We start from the raw sequence: 17,881 nt of genomic DNA, 5'->3' as shown, positions 1-17,881 counted from the left end.
TTTCTTCTCCAGTGTCGCACAAAGATGTAGAATAAGGAAATGAATTACAGGTAAAAGCTTATAACCATGAAGGATGCAAGAATTTTTACATACACATTCACAGAGATACCAAATATTGCTGAGACTCAGTAATTAACTGACTCTAATCCTGGGGGTTTTGTATGCTGGGGTTAACACCCAATTAGACTTTCCAGACTTATGTTTCCACAGGAACTAGGAGGTCAGCAGAACTGCTGAAGGAAATCCTATTAAAATCAAAAGTGTTTGGGAAAAGAAGATGGCAAACATCCTGAATATGCTGCTAAAGGATAAATAAATAAATGAGCACAGAATTTGGAAAAGCCCTGGGAGTGAGTGGCATAGGGTCACAAGTCTACCCACTCAACACAACAATGGGTATAATGTAAACTGTCACTGGCAAGAAAGATTCATAACAATCAAGGTCCTTTTTTTTTTTTTTTTTTTTTTTTTTTTTTTATGTTTTTGGTTTTTTTTTTTTAATTAAATTGATTTTCTTACAGTGGAAGTTAGTGCTCTGAAAGCACACACCTGCAAACCAGAATTCCTTTTCTCCAGCCATGGGGCATACCCAGTAGGTGGATACTGAAGCATAAAAGCAAACACCACAACACTGTTTTATGCATATATAAAGAATTTTAAGTGAGACAAGCTGGCAAAAGGCAGATTTATGAAGAAGAAAAACATCTTGTTCACATGTCAGAAGAAGGAAAAAAAAACACTTATGTGAGGTACAATGGCTATGACTAAGACCCATACAGGTTTTTTTTTAGAAATATCTGATGAGACCACTACAGAACTACAGATCCTGTTAAACACTCAAATATCAGTAGTCTGTGGGAACCCCAACCCAAAGCTCTAGACTTGGACATTTTTGACCATTTTGAAAGTTAAATATAATGCATATTTAACAATTCTGACCTAAACACTGAATCTCCTCAGAAGTTGAGGACAATGCATCCTGGCTAGCACCACTCTTTCTTCTCTTGCAGGCCATCACTACTGTCTACCCCATTTCACACCTAACAGTCACCAGAGACCTTTTGCCCTCTCCCCACATTGTTCCCATGCTGAGATCTCCAGGAGCAACAGCCCCACACATCCTCTTCACGTGAGCTGGTGACCTCCAGACTTCACATAAGGTACCAGATGGAGTTTAGAGAGCAGGATGAGGGAGTGACAGCAACCTAAGTAACAGTCTGGCTGCAGGACAGGTCAAGATAGCGCAAGACATCAAGGATACGTCAGTGTCAAAGAACAGGTTTGGGAAAAGCAAAAGACAGACCAAGAAACCGTGAAAACCAAATTTCAAGGCAACTCTCTGACAGCAAGACATGAATGTGAGACTGATGGCCAGAGGCAAGCTAGCAGTCTTTTCTAATACATCCCATATATTTTGGATATGCTGAACTGAATGGAGATACAGCAAAGCCATGCATCAGTGAACATGAAACTCCTTGAAGACCAGTGAGGCAAGCGTCATCTCAGGAGAAATCACATCCAAGGCTGAAGAGCCAGTGATAGCAGAGAGAATGACATAAACCTACACAATTTTAGACAGAAACAGCCAAGAGACTCAGACAGTCAGGTTCACATTGATTATTACCATGTAATCAAGAAAGGTGGAAGGGCTATCAACATTGATACCAGAGGAAGGGGAAGGACTATCACACCTGAAACAAAGAAATAGGAGTATTTGGATTCCATCCCTAATACTACCGTAGACTCCTACAATATTGTTTCAGAGAATGTTTACAAAAATTGCAGCATATATCATCAAGTTGATCCTTCATCTTTCAGTGAAGCAAAGGATGCCAAATAATCTACAGAGTTTAATTTGGGGCAGGCATGTAGACAGAAAAAAACTCTACTAATTCACCAAGTAATTATCATACTCCATGGCATTTTGAATGCTGAGGAAATTAAGACCCTGACCCAGCCAAGTATGTTAACAGAGGCATAACTGTAACATATGGTGCTTCCTTTGAAATCAATGGATGTGCAGTGTTCGTGTGTTTATGGTGATGCTTTGTTATCATTTGATGCTTATACATTTAAGTTTCAAATCAAACAGAACAACAAGGAAAAAAAGCAGAAGGAATGTATTAAAAGGATGTAAGACTTTAAAATACATGGGCTGAAGCCTTTTTTATTTTTCATTTTGTTAAAATAAGCTCCCTGACTTTATCTCTCTGTGATGTGGGAAAGTGCTGGCACTATACTGGAATCCAAAAATGCTGATTGTATTCTAGATTGCAACACTATCATAATCCCTAAATGAACACGCAATTTGGTCTTTAGCAATAAATGTCATTATATCAAATTTGAATGGTCACTAAATATTCCCTGGAAACACACATCTTTGACAGGCATCACACAGCCAGGAAGTTAATCTTGTCCGGTGTTCACAAAATGGCGTATAACAGCAGGTTAATTAAATAACTGTGTTTAGACATCATCCACCATTCTGAATTAAGATTTCTCAGCAAGAAATTACAAAGAATTCACATTCAGTTGAATAAAGGCCATTTGCCAATGAAATCACTTGTTTCTCCACTACAGTCTAAATCAAATTAGAAAAGTCTTAGTTCAGAGCCAATATTTTTCATGGATTTAATTGTAACTGACAGATATATAACCCTTGCTAAATTGGTAGTTCTTACAAGCCTTTCACTTGCTGCCACTACCGATGGATGGCAAATTTATATGCAAAATTGCTATGCTAGCATAGACCATTTAGCTCCCCTGGGAGAACCTCAAAAAAAAAATCACTTCTGTATTGTACTCTATTAAGAAGAATTGATTCTCCACTCCCAGGAGACAGGAAGAAAATTATTTTATTTTTAAAAGGTAAAAGCAAAATAGAAGAAACTGTGTATTTTAATCTAATTTTTGACTTTTTTGTTTAAGTAGTTCAGTGCATTTCAGCAGGGAGGTACATACTTTTTACTGTATAGGGCTACGCATGTGGATTGAAAAGTACTTAGCACGATATGTGATTTATATCAGAAATAACACTCTAGTCATTAGGAAGCAAGCAGCAATAAAGATGACAAAATTAAGTACCTATTTGTTATCTGTCATCAAACCATCATAAGAACCAGTGAATGGGACATGCAGCACACTTAAGAAAACCCTGCATGATCAGTAAATCATATTAGCAGTACATAAGCTTTGGCTTGGTAAAGCATAAAAGAAAGTAGATGCCTAAAACACATAAATGGAGACCAATATGTCAGATATTTCTGTTGGACAGGTATATACAATTCAGGTTCTCTATAAAAGCTCCCCTTCTATTGTCTCACATAGGAGGCTTCAGTCATTCTAACATAAAAAAAAAGAAAGGATCCTTGAAAGAGACAAGCACTTAAAGTTGCTGTTGTAAGTGATGCGGTATTATAAAGAATGGGCTGAATAGAACTCCAGAAAAAACATTATGCATGAAAAAGGTTTCCTACCATGCTGAAGAAAAATAGCAAATTAGAATGCTACACAGCAGCCACTGTAAAAAGGATGTCTTTTTTAATATCACAATATGATAAATTACCTTAAGTAGCACATTAATGTCAGAAATCGAGCACAATCTAACTTCTTTCCAGTGACAGTATTAAATGGCTTTCAGACGTCTTTCCTACTATTCTGACATTAAATTTAATAACACCCAGAGAGACCACAAAAATGATTCAGTTACAAGAATCATAGTGTATTGGATCATTGCCTTTTAAGTAGGATTCAGATAAATGATTCGGACTCTGATGTTTTTTGCACGTTCAAGTGAAAGGTATGAAATTTGTATTGTAACATCTATTGGTAGTGAACAAAATTCCTTTTATATTTAGCTTATATTGATAATGGGAGTTTGATCATTGTTGATCATATAAAACACATGTCTCAGACAGACTTACAACTCCAGATTAATTTTATTTTTAAACTTTTTACTGCTTGGTGTTTGTTCCTAAATACTGAAAACCCTCCAAGCAGCCATAAGAGTGCATAACCTTTTGCACTCTTAGCAAGGAAAAGCAAACATAAGGTATAATTAAAGATTTGTATCAAAGGATAAATCCACACACCACTGCTGAATTTATGATAATAGATAATCTGGTATTCATGAAATGTAAAAGAAGTTAATACGATATTTACAACCAACCTTCCAAGACATTACTTGAAACAATGAGAAATTATAAATAGAAATTGCAAAAGATACGTACATACAGAACCTCTGCTGTAGTAAGTCACTACAATATTCAATCTCTGTGAAAGCCACAAAGTTCCATTTCACCACAGCAGAACTGCATGATATGCATGGAGATGATGATGTTAGATAAGAACAAATTTAAACCTTGGGTTCACACGATCAGTAATTGAGTTCAAGTGCAAGAACGGGCCATACAGTCTTTTCACATTCCTGCCCCCTCCAGCAGTTCTGGCAATACCCAGCCTTTGCTGAGCTGATGCTCAGTTCAGTGAGTTCCTTAGATTCAACTGCCCTCTACCCCAGTTCAGAATAACTCTTACTCGTTTAACTTTGAAACCAATTGAAAAGGACTTAATGCATAGGGAATCTCTCCACTGAACCTGTGCTTTGGCTATAGCAAAGTTTATTTGATAGGATAAGCAAATATTCACCGCAGCGCAGCTCTGAAAGCGAAAATCAAATAAGGAACTTAAAACTCCAGGTACAGATGTTAACGTTTGGTGAGGCCTTTTATGCTCTCCAGAGGTTTAGGTCCAGGCCTCTGCTGGCAGCAGAGCACGTTAGTGTTTCTGCATGTAGTGGTATCAGATCCAGCAACAGAAACAGCTCACCTCTGAGGGTCCTTTGGAGACATTAGAGGGGGAGTACGGAAAACCATTATGCTTCCTTAGTTCTTACCATCCTTTATTAAATTTCTTATAAGTTAATACATCCAGGAAGAAAGTCAGTAAAGAGAACAGTGAGTGGCTGTTCAAATACATGATCATGTCTTTATATCTTTCAGAGACCCCGTTACAACTAAAGATGCTTATTCTTGCCTCCTGAACAGTCAAATACGGCATTTCTTCAGAAGCTCAGATTCACAACAACAAAAATAATGCTATAGTTTCCATGACGGCTGGTCATGACCGATTTATTTACAATTTACCATTTGTGCATCCAGAGTTAGAGCTGCTTTTCCAATATACGTTTCCTTGTGTTAGTTACTATTTAAAGTTCATCTGCCTCCTTATCCTCCCAGTAATCTCAGCACAATGAGATCTTTTCACAAGCTCTCATTGTCAGTTGTAGCTTTGACTAGCCTGAACAGGTAGCTTCACCACCTTACACAAACCATTTAGGAAGACAACAAACAGCATGGGCCTCCATTTGACACTGTGGTCAACTCTGCTCCAGCGCTGAATCTAACCCCCTTTCCTATCAGCTATTAAGCCACTAGAGAATACATGACAGCTTAGGGTTTTCTGAGAAATCTAGGTCAGGGCACTTGTCGAAAGCTTTTTCAAAACCCAAATACACTCATTCAACCAGATCACCCCATTCAAATGCTTGCTGACTCTTCTGTAGAGGTCTAATGTCTGTGTTCCACCCATAAAAGCCCCATCAACTGATCTCTATTATATCGTATTAATCCCTCCTTGCTAATTTTGATCTTTATTATTGTTTCAATAACCAGGCTATTTTGCCTGGTTGCCTGGCCTGAGAATCAGTCTTGCTATGTTTCCAGAGAAACATAGAAACATGTCTGGAGAGCATTTTTCTCTTCTACCTTCAAAGTGATGTCACATTTTCTACGCTTTCTTCCTATGTATCTTCTAAATGCATTGCACTGAATATCAGATTAGAGATGATATTGAACAATGATGGAGGGACTAATTAAAAATGACTACAGATAGGGAAATATAGGAGCCCGATCATAACGGACATTGTTAAATGTTTCAACATTGACTTAAACAGGTACTTTGCTCTCAGCTTTCAAGAGAATTACAACAGAAATTAGACTACCTAGCATGTGTCAGAACAGATTAACAGTTACTCTGTGCAAGATCCTGGCTTTGTTCACTAGCTCCCTCTTAATATAAAGGGTATTTCCCCACAGTGACGTATCATTCACCACTTCAACTTTTTATGAAGGGAGCTGTGCTGCTCCCAGTGATCTATCACTGACGCTTGATGGGTTTGTTTCTACATTTTTCATTCTCACATAACATATGCATTACCCCTTAAATGTTATCTCTTCAGCCCCCTTCACAATACAAAAAGTTGTATTGCTGCATGGTATTCTGTCATATTCTGAAAGAAGCCATGTGACAAAAGGGACATTAGAACTTGTCAAGACACCTGTGCTCAGAGGAATCAGCCCCTTGAAAAGAGTAAGGACTGGTCCTTAAGGGGTCATTCTCAGGTTAGTAAAGTTAAGTAAGGCAGCCATCAATACTGCTGCATTCTCACCTACCAGCACGAAAGCTGTCCTCCACATCAAAAATAACCATGAAAGACAAAACAGCAGCAAGGGGGCGGTGAAAAAGGAAAACATTGCCTCAACAGCTGCCTAACCCACTGTAATTACACAGTAATAACAGGGCCAGGCACACTGATGACCTGGGAACAATCACACAAACCAAAGAAAAAGCCAGCCACAGCCACAGCTGCTGCAGTAAGAAAAACTGACTCCAGAATCCAGCACTGCTTCTATCCACATGTACTTACTACTGGACAGGCTGCAAGAAAAGTGTGAGGAAAGAGACAATCGGGAGGAGTGTAAAGTGAAAAGCTGTTAGAAGAGGAGGGACCAAAAGGTATCAGGATCACAGCACATCTGCCAGCATTTGCAGATTTGTGCAAATCGCTCTCTCAGTTGCAATGATACTCAAAGTGAGAAAGAATGGTAGTTACTTTATTCTTATCATTACTGTAAGGAGATACTAGGCTGGATAAATCTTGATTAACAGAAACTGGTTAAGAGGAAAATACAACAGAGAAGGTAACCACTACAACAATGAACTAAATGTTACCAAAAGTGACTTGGCATTGTTCTGAAAAGTGAAACTCAGTATTCAGTGCTAAAGAACTGAATGTTCTGCATAGTACTGAAATTTTCCTTAGACCATAACATCTAGGAATTAGAATAAATGACATTTCATTTCTGCTGTTTTTGTTTTGGTTTGTTTTACAAAAAAAAAAAAAAAAAAAGAAGCTACATTGTTGAGTTATAATTTATAGAGTTGCAAAAAAATGAATAGGTTAAGTGGGTTTAAGATGTATTGCACATTTTAAACCATGAGTTAGAGAAGATGTCTTATTACCTTATTTTTTGAGGAGCATTAAAACTAGGAAGTAGCACATCCCATCACCATTTTGATACTCCTCAGTCTTAACTCATGTATAAAAGATGCTATTAGCAGAGTTCTTATTTCCAGCACTGCACAAGGGCTTTCCAAATGTTGGTCAAGTACATGATGAAAAGTCCACAGCTGGAATCTTGGGCCCAAACACTACTTTCAATAATATTTTCAGCCAACAGCTACACAACAGAGGGTCAAACACCAGCTTGTTGATCCAATAAAATCTGAGACTTCTTTGGTGCAATCTGCCAGACAAGACAGAAATACATGCCACACTGCCAGCATGTGCTCTCTCTCTCTCTATATATATATATATATACACACCCTGGAACATGTGGTCTATCTACATTTTCCATCAGTGAAATATATATTCCATGCTCATGCATGAAGAGAAGCTCATGCAGTTTAGCAGGTGAGCACAGCCCTGGTCTGTGGGTCGGTGCAAGGTCCTGCTTTGATCTGCTGCATAGTGGTAGCCCTTTGAAAGACATTTTCTCTGCTCCCGATTAAAAAGATTGGTAGACCACATGACCTAAGGCATGATTTCCTACCATCTGGGATCGTTCACTTGATGTTTAGACTTTGCTGATCTGTTTGAAGACGTCAGCTAAACCAGAGTTTTCTGCAAGGCACAAGTCATGCTGATAAGCTCCACTGACCACCCTCAAAGCATAAGAGAAAAGCTGCACACAGCTGTAGGTGTGCGAGTGTGGTGAGGTACAGAGACAGTTCTTTGAGCTGTCAGCATAGGGAGATGTAAGCACACTTTAAAGGTCTTCCTAAGCCCAAGGAAGCCCAAGGAGCCTCAGAAATGCAATGCTCCACATCGCTCCTCATACCACAGCTAAGTGCTAAGCCTCAGGTAAAACAGGCAGGCTCTAATGGGCTCTGCTAAAACATAAGCATAGAATAGATGTTCCTTGACAAACTCTTCTTCCACCTCAGAATCTCTACTGAGTCACATTTCCTGCATTCCACCATTTAATACTGCATCATTTTTCTAACACATTTTTAAAACAGGAGCAGAAACCACACTCTCATGTATACGTTTCCACATGCTTAAAGATAACCCCAATTACTGCTTTGTTTTCTATTTATCACAAGCTTAAGAGAATACAGAGTATGCTCTGAGAGTAACAGCATATCAAATACAAGAACTTAGGCTGACAATCTCTCTACATTAATGCTGATTCTTACAGTTAGTCAAGGTGCTATTTGAGCTTTCTTATACACATTAAATATTTCGATTCTATCTTCAAACACCAATCGCTTGTAACTTATTTACATAAGTATTTGGACTGTGATTAAACTGCTATAAATATAAATAAAGCTCTAATTAGGTTGTATTTTAATTAATTTTAAATAAAATTAGCACAAATATTACAGTTTGAAAGGTGCTAGATTTCCCAAGCTGGAGATACATCTATTTCTCTCTAGCCACTTGATCTCCACAGTTACTCCTGGTTTACACTGATATGTGAAGCAGAGGAAAACCAAGCACTTGTGGCTATCTCCTTTACTCGCTGCAAACAGACAGCATCAGCAGCTAAGCCTTGCCGGTAACAAAGAGACTGCTTCTGCCAAAGGTGACACCTGCATGTGTACTGGTGCACACCAAAAAAGTAAAAAAAAAATTATTTTCTTGCTTTAAGAGAGGAAAGGACAAAATAACCTTTGTCAGTATTGCTGTCAGTGATGTCAGCTAGTTTCAGCAAAGCCAAAATTTTGCTCTGAGGCTGCAAACATTCTCTAAAGACAACAAATGATAACAGCTCTCAGGCATATTCAGACAGATGGTGTGTACCTCTCTCACCCAAGACCATTCCCTCGAGCCTATCCAACCCTGTCCGAGGCTGAAAACTTCCAGCCCCATTAAAATTGATCTGGACATCTATTTTAAAAAATTGAAATCCAAAGTTACCTTTCCAATGCCAGGGTTGTCCTTGATTTTGGACACAGCTCTCAGAAGGCATGGTGGTGCTGGGGGAGGACAGAGCTGCAGGATGCCACTAAAGTTAGTGGCATAAATAGAGAAGTCGTGTGTGTGTGGCAGGGGTGGATGGTATTTCTTTCTCTTCGAAGACAGGTTAAGCTTCTGTGCTGCTCTGTATAAAAGTAATAGTGAGAAAGGACATGTTACTAGGTGTTAATGGCAATCTTGACCAGACAAACAGATGTTCATTGTCATCATTGCCTGTTTTAACAAATCAAGTCATTGCATTCTAATCTGATTCAATAAGGACAAAACATCAGGGGACTAATAAAAGTAAACGTGGGTAGAAAAATTATGACTGAACTATTCAGTTATTTTCTCCCTCAGTAGAGTTTCAACTATAACCTAACCTTCCTCTCCTCCCCCGACAGCTTGACAGCTGAACCCTAAAATACTAAAATCTCATTAATGTAATAAAAAGTTGAAATAATCCCCTTGTCACTGTAAAGACCAGATGGATTTTGCTGGTGATAACATTATGGAAGCAGTGCTTTGTACACCAAAAATTACTCAAGACACAGAATGACACTTCAAGTCAGCTAAGCCTAGATCCTATCTTGTTGGCTGCACTGAAAATCCTCAGATAACAGAAAATTTCCTTCAAGAAAGATTGGCTTCTTCCTCCTCAGTTCCATTTTTCCCCACATTAAAAGGGAAAGCTATTAGAGAGACAAGCTTTAATGCTTAAAATGATAATGATCCTGCTTTTGAAATGCAGAATTTGAAAACATAAAAGATGAAGGAAAAATTAAAACATACAATTAAAATTGTAACATTCTTCCTTGTGATTAAGAATAGCAACAGAACCAGTTTTTATGCTATTCCCCACCAGCAACACCAAACAGTAAAGCAAAAAAAAAAAAACAAAACAAAACCAGAAACTCAACTCTGCATCAAAACCCGCATGGGAAAAAACACCCTACAGAGCTATGTAGAACACGTATCTGCATGAGTACACAGCAGGTAACCGGCTGTGGCTGTGAGGGTGAAATCTCAGCTCCGCCAAAGCCAAGAAGCATTTTGCCACTCGAACATGAGTGATGAACCTTAAGACTGTCTGTAGATAGACAGCCTTCAGATACATGTCATAAAAGAATCCAACACGCTATCTTCTGTTATAACTTCGAATGATTGTTAAGTCTGTAAAGGCACAAAGTGTTACACTACCAGTATCCGTGGGTGATCTGAGACCAAGCTACTGACAGTACTTCTGTTGCTACTTCAGTACAACTGTTCATAGCAGTTTGTACTGATACCAACAGTTTTTCCAGGGGTAGCAAAGCACTGTTCTGGCGCATGTTTGTGATATAAAGGCCTGTCACTTTGGGTAAATTAGTTTACAAGTATAAGGAGACTTCTTGTGGTCATATACAACAGCTACTTTATATTTTCATCATGACTTTCAGGCCAGGATCTCAAAGTACTTTTCAGCAAGAATGAGCTGGCATCAATCTCTGAAGTATTATAAGCAACAGACACATGGAAAAACTAAGGGAGTGCTATGCTGTCATCCTCAACTCAGGGTAAAACTAGACTTCTAACTTTTCCATGAATCTAGTGATGATTCAGCCTCAGGTTCCACCATCTTAATAAGCTGATCTCTGAAGGAAATTCTTCCTTTGCTTCTATTTATAGTGGGTCAGGAGCAAAACAGAACACTCAGAGCAGGAGGGCTGCACAGTCTCTTCCAGCAACACTACTGTTAGCATCAAGTGAGTAGCAGTTCAAAGACCTGGCTGCGCCCAAGGATCAAAATTACTCACTTGGGTCAGGATTACACAGCTAAGAACAAGAATTACAGACCTCCAGACTTCCCAGCTCAATGTTCTACATTGCCTAACATGTAAGTTAAACTCCTGGACCCTTTTCTTCATAAGCATCAAGAGAGAAGCACACAGGGTGTCTACATTTCTCCCTCTAAAAATATGGCAATATTTAGAAGAAAACAGAGTCATGTGATGAAAAGATAAGACTCTAGTTCCAAACTCTGAGCCAGAACCCAGCGTCTTGTGAGAAACAAGCTGGATTCTTGCCTCTGAGCAAAGAAACAGTTTTTGAGTCCTGCTGCACCCGGAGACCAGCAGGAACTGTGTCCCATGGTGAAGGAAAACACTGAAAGCATGAATTTACACAGAACTTCAGGTTTTCAGTGGAAATGAGAACTGATTTAACTGCCTAAATCCCAAAAGTTGTGATAATATCTTTTTCAGTATGAAAACATACGCCTGAAACAAGATGCCAGGCAAATAGTTGCACAACTTCACTGGGGTTGCAGCTGCACACTGAAACTATAATGCCTCCTAAATACGCAGCTTTATTGCACAGAAAAGTCTATCTAGCCATTTGTGCTCTCATTGTGGAACTCAAGATAATAATTATCCTCCCTCTCCAAGTAACAGTTAACAGTTCTGGTTATTATTTAATCATCTTGTTGATTAATATGAAAGGTAGCATTTATTTCCTTGTTTACATGCTATGATCCCTTGTTGAAATGATAAAACCTCCTCAAGAGAATGTCTTCAAAGTAGAATCAAGATATGCATTACATCCTGATGAAATAATTATTCCTTCAGTATATCTGGCTGAAGGAGCTCCTCTGGGAAAAGTACGTGAAAGAGAATGGGATACAAAGAACAAATTTGCTCAGTAGTTATTTATTCAAGCACCTAACAAAGTGCTAACCACCAGTAAATGCACCCACAAAGGCCAAGCTAAGCAGCACTTAACATATAAACAAAAAAAAAAATCAGCTTTAATGAAGTATAACATCTCTCAACATTTTTCAGTAACACAGTTTTGGACCATTATAAAAAGCAGGTAGAAGACACCAAACCCACTAACAGCTGTCTTAACTTCCCCAGGACAGACCACCTTTCAAACTGATTTACTCCTAGCAATATCCACACTTTATAGACTTTCACAGTTCAAAGTACGGTGCCATATGCTAGCTAAAGCAATTAACTGCTAGAGTGCTGATAACTCCTTTTCCTATGAGTTTGAAGTATCCCAACGTGCTGAGAAATTTGGCAAAGGGACTGCAGACGTCCATGTAGGATAGCAGGAAACTGAGAAAGCAGAGGAACTGGAGTAGTTGTTGTAGAAAATAATCGGTGCTTTGACAGGCAACAGGCCAACTGCACCAATAATGATATATTTAAAAAGTATCTCATCTCAGGTAGCAGAGCACAAAGCTTAATCGTAACCTCAATGTGTTTACTTGACATCAAAATGAGATTTTATTTCTGGAACAGGAACACCACAGACATCTTGCACAAGCAGTATCAATCAGCTTGTTGGGTTGGTTTGTTTTCTTTTCTCTCTAAAGGGGAAAATGTATGGAGTTAAGAATTGAGCAATTGAGGAAAACAAAATATAACTAATTCTAGACTTTGAATACAGATGTAAGCAGCTGTCATCCTCAGCTCTTCCATAAAGCATAGCTCTTTAACTGCTACAAAATCCAGCTGGGCAGCAGCGTTCATATGATGTGCTTGGGCCGCTGAACTGGTCCAGGCAAGGAGAACCACAGAAGGGCTCATCAATCCTTCTGCACTTCTTACAACACCAGAATATACTTGGTGGTATCCCAGCCAAGTACTCATTAGACCAAAATATAGGCTGCATTGGTTTGGATGCAGGCCCAACCAAATGAAACAAAATCCAACTACACAAAACTCCTCACTTCAGTAAAATTCACAAGAGTATGTACTGCTGGACCACTTCTGAGATGCCATGAAGATACTGGATTTCCTGCAGTCCTCATTCAACAACCCATTAGTGAATTTACACCTGAGTTTCCAATCCTTTTTTTCCAGCATACCATTTCTCCGGCAGAATCTGCTCCATGACAACAGGGAAGGCCAACCTCTAATAAACTGTGCCCTTTTCCTCCACCACCAAAAAGGCTGAAACTGGGATCATACCAAACCACTTTCTGCAGGTGCTGTGCCTATTTCCTCTCAATTTGTATCTTTCCCTGAATTTTAATCTCTCAGACAAGGTTCTTAAATTCATCTTCACCACCACAGTGGACTGCCTGGACTTCTACAGTATCAGATACTTTTTCTTCAAAGGGAAAACTATAACTTCTAAAGAATACAGTGCAAAACTTAAGTGTTAGACTAATTTGTTTTTCTGGGTAATTTCCAAGTATTTCTTCACAACTTTGACACTTGCATACTTTCCACCTACCTTTGGTTTTCCCCATTCAACCTCAAGCACTCAACTACGGAGCACTCTTGCAAGGGAAGCTAAGCTCCACTGTTATGCCTCTCTTCCAATTAAAGCTCCAGAGACACGTGCATATATTATTTTTATCTTTAGATGTGAGATCTACTGCCTGCATTTTGCTTAACTCTTTTCATCTCTAATAGAAGATGTCTTTTAAGATGCTCTGGAGAGTTCTTTTCTCATAGCTAGGTGTCATGGTAAAAAATAAAACTAATATATGGCACATGCAGGAGCATTCAAATATCAAATGACAAGGGACAGTCTCTAACCTGTTCTTTCCCCTCCAACACAATTTACAGATTACTAGATTTTTCTGCCATGCATGGATGAGACCAGAGAGAAAAAGCACAGCCAGATCAATTACAAAATTCTCAGCATCTAGGGAACGTGTGTATGCAGCAATGGCAGCTACAAAGCCTGACCAGTAAAATAAAATAATACAATTTTTTATTTTATATTCTTTTTATGTAGTTAGCATGACATTTCAGATACTCTTTTGTACTGCAAGCTGCTTCTACATTACATTCACTACACACGTTCTGCACATTATAGCTGTGAAAGTAAACAGCGCAATTTAAATCCCGAAAGAACAGTGTTCCATCTAGGTATAATTTCTCTATGAAACAGAAAACTAGAATTTAAGCTTTTATAATGATGCAAAATTGCAAAGTTCCACAAAATGCTATCCTAACATTTACTAAGCTTCACAAGGAAAAGTGATGCAAAATATAGTCTGGGACACATACTAGAAACGAGTCAAGTGAGACAGATGCAGAGGACTTAATTAGACAAGGCGGGTTTGCAGACAAACCCACACAAGTCAGATTAAGCTCCACTGAAAAAATAATAAAAGAAAACTTCTTCACATTCATTTGCAGCATGAGCCATTATGTATTAACATAGTTGTAGCATCCTTAGCCAGCCTTATCACTGTCATTCAGATTATGACATTTTTTTTAGGGTTTTACCAAGCAAATCACGGCCAAAGTAGTGCACGGTCTATGTCTCAAATATCCTGAGCTTTGGAGTTTACTTAAAAGTCCACAGCAAACCTTGACAGATATCTCAAGACTCAGCTTTATCCTGATATGGAACCTTCTGCACAGCTTGCAGAATTCTGAATGCAGGTTTACCCTGGGTCTCAGTCTTTACCCTTAAGAAGGATCCTTCTGAACTTTCCCAGCTCCCAGCCCAACACAGTCATTGCCCTTCATCACAGAACCAAAGCCTTTCCCACTGCAAACCAACTCCAAAGGAAGCAGTGGGAAAGTCCCAGTCTGTCATTGTATCTGCAGTTCCAGTTATTGTTTCCTTAATTACTTGTCAATACAGACAACAAATAGACGGATGTCCTACAATACACCCTCCAGCATTCCGTCCCGAGCCTTCCGCAATTAACAGAATAAACTTGGTTGGCATTATCACTTTTATTATTACTATTACTGTTTGTGATTCTAAAATTAGACAGACAGCACAATGAAACAATACAGTCACTGCCCGAAACACCATACAAACTCAGAAATAAGCAAGGTATCAGGTTCTACTAGCACCATTTAACGTGGAAAATAAAACTGGTTTGGAAAGAGTCATTTTAAAACAGAAAGTGGGAATGTCTAAATCTGCCAACCAAGGTTTTGGAGGGAAAAAAAAAAAAAAAAAAAAATGTCACCATCTGTATTTCAGCAATAAATTTTGCCCAAGGCATCTCTTATGAAGTATGAATTACAATCTGAGATTATGTCCTGTTCTTCCCCCTGGAACAACATTACTGGCTTTCCGTGATGCATACTTAGTTTCAGGAGCACGTGCTGACTTTCCTCACTTCAACATCATTATACGTTAAAAGCACCAAACCTTTGTTTGCTTAGCCATCCCAGCACTGCTGTTCAGAAACACTGCCAGGAGGAACAATAAATGTTCCTTATTTCACTGGTTTACCTTCCTCAACAAATAAATAATTTGGATTACAATGCACAGCCTCAAACAATGGCATGTTTATAATGGGTGACAGAAATAAATTTCAATAGAAAAACATCATTCTAAAACATTCCAAAATGTCAAACTCCATCTAATACTGTGGCAATATTACCAAGCCAACATTATGAAAGAAAGCATCTTCAACATGAGATTAAGTTCAAGCCTTGCACATAGCATAAATTCAGGCTTGAATTTCAGCTTCTCGCTTTGAGTGACCTCAATGTTCTCTTACTATCTCTTATTAAAATCTGAAAGGCAGAAAAAACATACATCAGCTACACTGACATATTAGGAACATTACCTTCTACATTTTCCAATGGATGAATTCTACCTAATGTATTTCCATTATACATTTGCCCAAGTTGTTCTTAGAAACTTCAGGGAAAGCAAGTCACAGCCTCCAGAGGCAGTCAGTTCTAGCTTTTAGCTATTCTTGCTGTTAGAAAATTCACACCTCGTGTCTCTCTCATAAATCTGCCTTGTAATTTATGTTCCTTATCCCCCCCCATCTCCCCAGAAGACATGCAGAGGAGCTTATTTCCTTCTGCTGCAGCAGCTGTTACCTGTATGAAGACTGCAAGCATCCCTCAGCCTTCTCCTTTCCAGACAAAAACAATCCCAGTTCTTCCAACCTCTTACAGACCAAGTTCCCTTGATTTCTGAACACCCTCGTTGCTCTCCCCCTACTCTGTTCACATTTTCATTACCTACAGAATCAAGGCCTGATGAACAGGTGTGCAATAGCCAAGATACCCCTGAAATCAGGCACCTCACTAGAGGACCAGACAGAGCCACTCTCTGCCAGACTCAGAAAGACCTCTGGGAGAATGATAGGTTAAAATAAACCTGTAGACTACAGCTGACACCCGAAGAGCTTTCCCATGGTGTACAGACCCAAGAGATGATACATCTTCTCAGCTGCACATTACTCCTTAAAGAGAAGCAGCCAACCAAGCGATTTCCAAACAAGAATCCAAGAAGGAATTCTCATAGCTCTTCTCTGTAATTTTTTCCAAAATTTAAGTAACACAAAAGGGTAGCATTTGCTGACTTTTACACTCCAACTGTTTTTTCCACTCTCCCAAAACAGTTGTTTCTGAGCTGACTGTCACAAAACTGTTGAGTGACGTCAGATCTGTATTCTTCTCAGTATGCAGATTTAAGACACTTTTTTGGCCAAGGAATGTTGCTTCAACAGCCAGGACCAAGGATCAAGAATGGACTTATTTATACACACAGCAGGGTAGCAGCTAGGCACCGCAGCCTGCCACGTACCATTTCCAGCTCTGCTCTCTAATGATGTTAAACAAAGCAGGAGCAGTTGCACACACTGCTGTACTTCTATGCTCACTGTTTACAGTTGTGCCATATGACAAACTGCTGGAAACCCATGTAGGTTAATCTTTATGTAAGCAAGACTGTCAACACCTAATATAGAAATACGCCAGTTTCTGGGTCGCAGACAACATAGATGCTCCGTATTGAAAACACAGCTACCTGACTGCCAGCAGTGTTGTCTCGCTCTATTTCAGGAACTGAGCTAAAGGAGGCAGAACCACATCAATCTAAGCACACACCTTAGGCAAAAACAGTTGGATTTATTTGCCAGCAGGACACAAACTCTTGAAACAGGTTGAGAAAAACTAAATTTTAGTCTCATTTGTATTCTATCAAGAAAAAGTAATAAAGCCACTTTTAAAACTAAAAAGTAATGGAACAGAAACAATGGTGCTAACTAGCCATTCATTATTAAAGTAATTACTTTAATAGATCATTTAACATTTTGCTCTGCAATACCAGCTCCCGATATACAGAAGGAAGCCAGCATTAAAATGACTGATCAGGCAATTCGTTATTTTTGTTACAAAGGATATTGCACTCCATGCTATTCATCAAAAACAATCTGGTATGAAAAGCAAAAACATTCTGCTCATTCAGGCTGCTCCCAGGAAAGAACAGGCACGTCTGTGATTGAAAAGGATGAGAGATAAAACGCAGGACATGGCTAACATGGGGGACATCTGAAGCACAGGCGGGGCTGAACAAGGGCCCCCTAATGCAAGATTTTCTCATTTCTGGTCACTTCCAACTGTAAAGACTCCATTAACTCTGGGGGTGGTTATATTTTAGGTTACCTTCCTCCATCCCAGCACACTGACCCCACAGACGTACCTTTCTCATCACCTTCAGCTCCCTCTGTTCCACATATCAGTGCACATTTAAAAAATCCACAGAGGGTCAGTCCTTTCTTCACCCAGGTTTTATTTCAGATACTTAGTCAAAGGCTTGACATCTACACTGACAAGCAAATAACTTTTTTTTTCTTTTTTTTTTGGGGGT

General features: G+C 39.0%; 1 protein-coding gene across 1 annotated transcript in view; it reads right to left on the bottom strand.

Annotated features, from left to right (window-relative positions):
• The window catches only part of KIF26A (kinesin family member 26A), a gene marked incomplete at its 5' end in the record, with an annotated part of 96,995 nt that overhangs the window by 19,040 nt on the left and 60,074 nt on the right, over positions 1–17,881 (bottom strand). Inside the window, one exon of the mRNA XM_042869554.1 lies at positions 9,263–9,446. Within this exon, the coding sequence (XP_042725488.1) occupies positions 9,263–9,446 (184 nt within the window). The remainder of the gene's footprint in view (positions 1–9,262; positions 9,447–17,881) is intronic.

The sequence above is a fragment of the Lagopus leucura genome, unplaced genomic scaffold (assembly GCF_019238085.1).
Source record: "Lagopus leucura isolate 7727_CA_CO unplaced genomic scaffold, USGS_WTPT01 Super-Scaffold_1, whole genome shotgun sequence".
Classification (NCBI taxonomy): domain Eukaryota; kingdom Metazoa; phylum Chordata; class Aves; order Galliformes; family Phasianidae; genus Lagopus; species Lagopus leucura.
The sequence above is the reverse complement of the archived record's forward strand: the minus strand, read 5'-3'. Positions and strand labels throughout refer to the sequence as shown.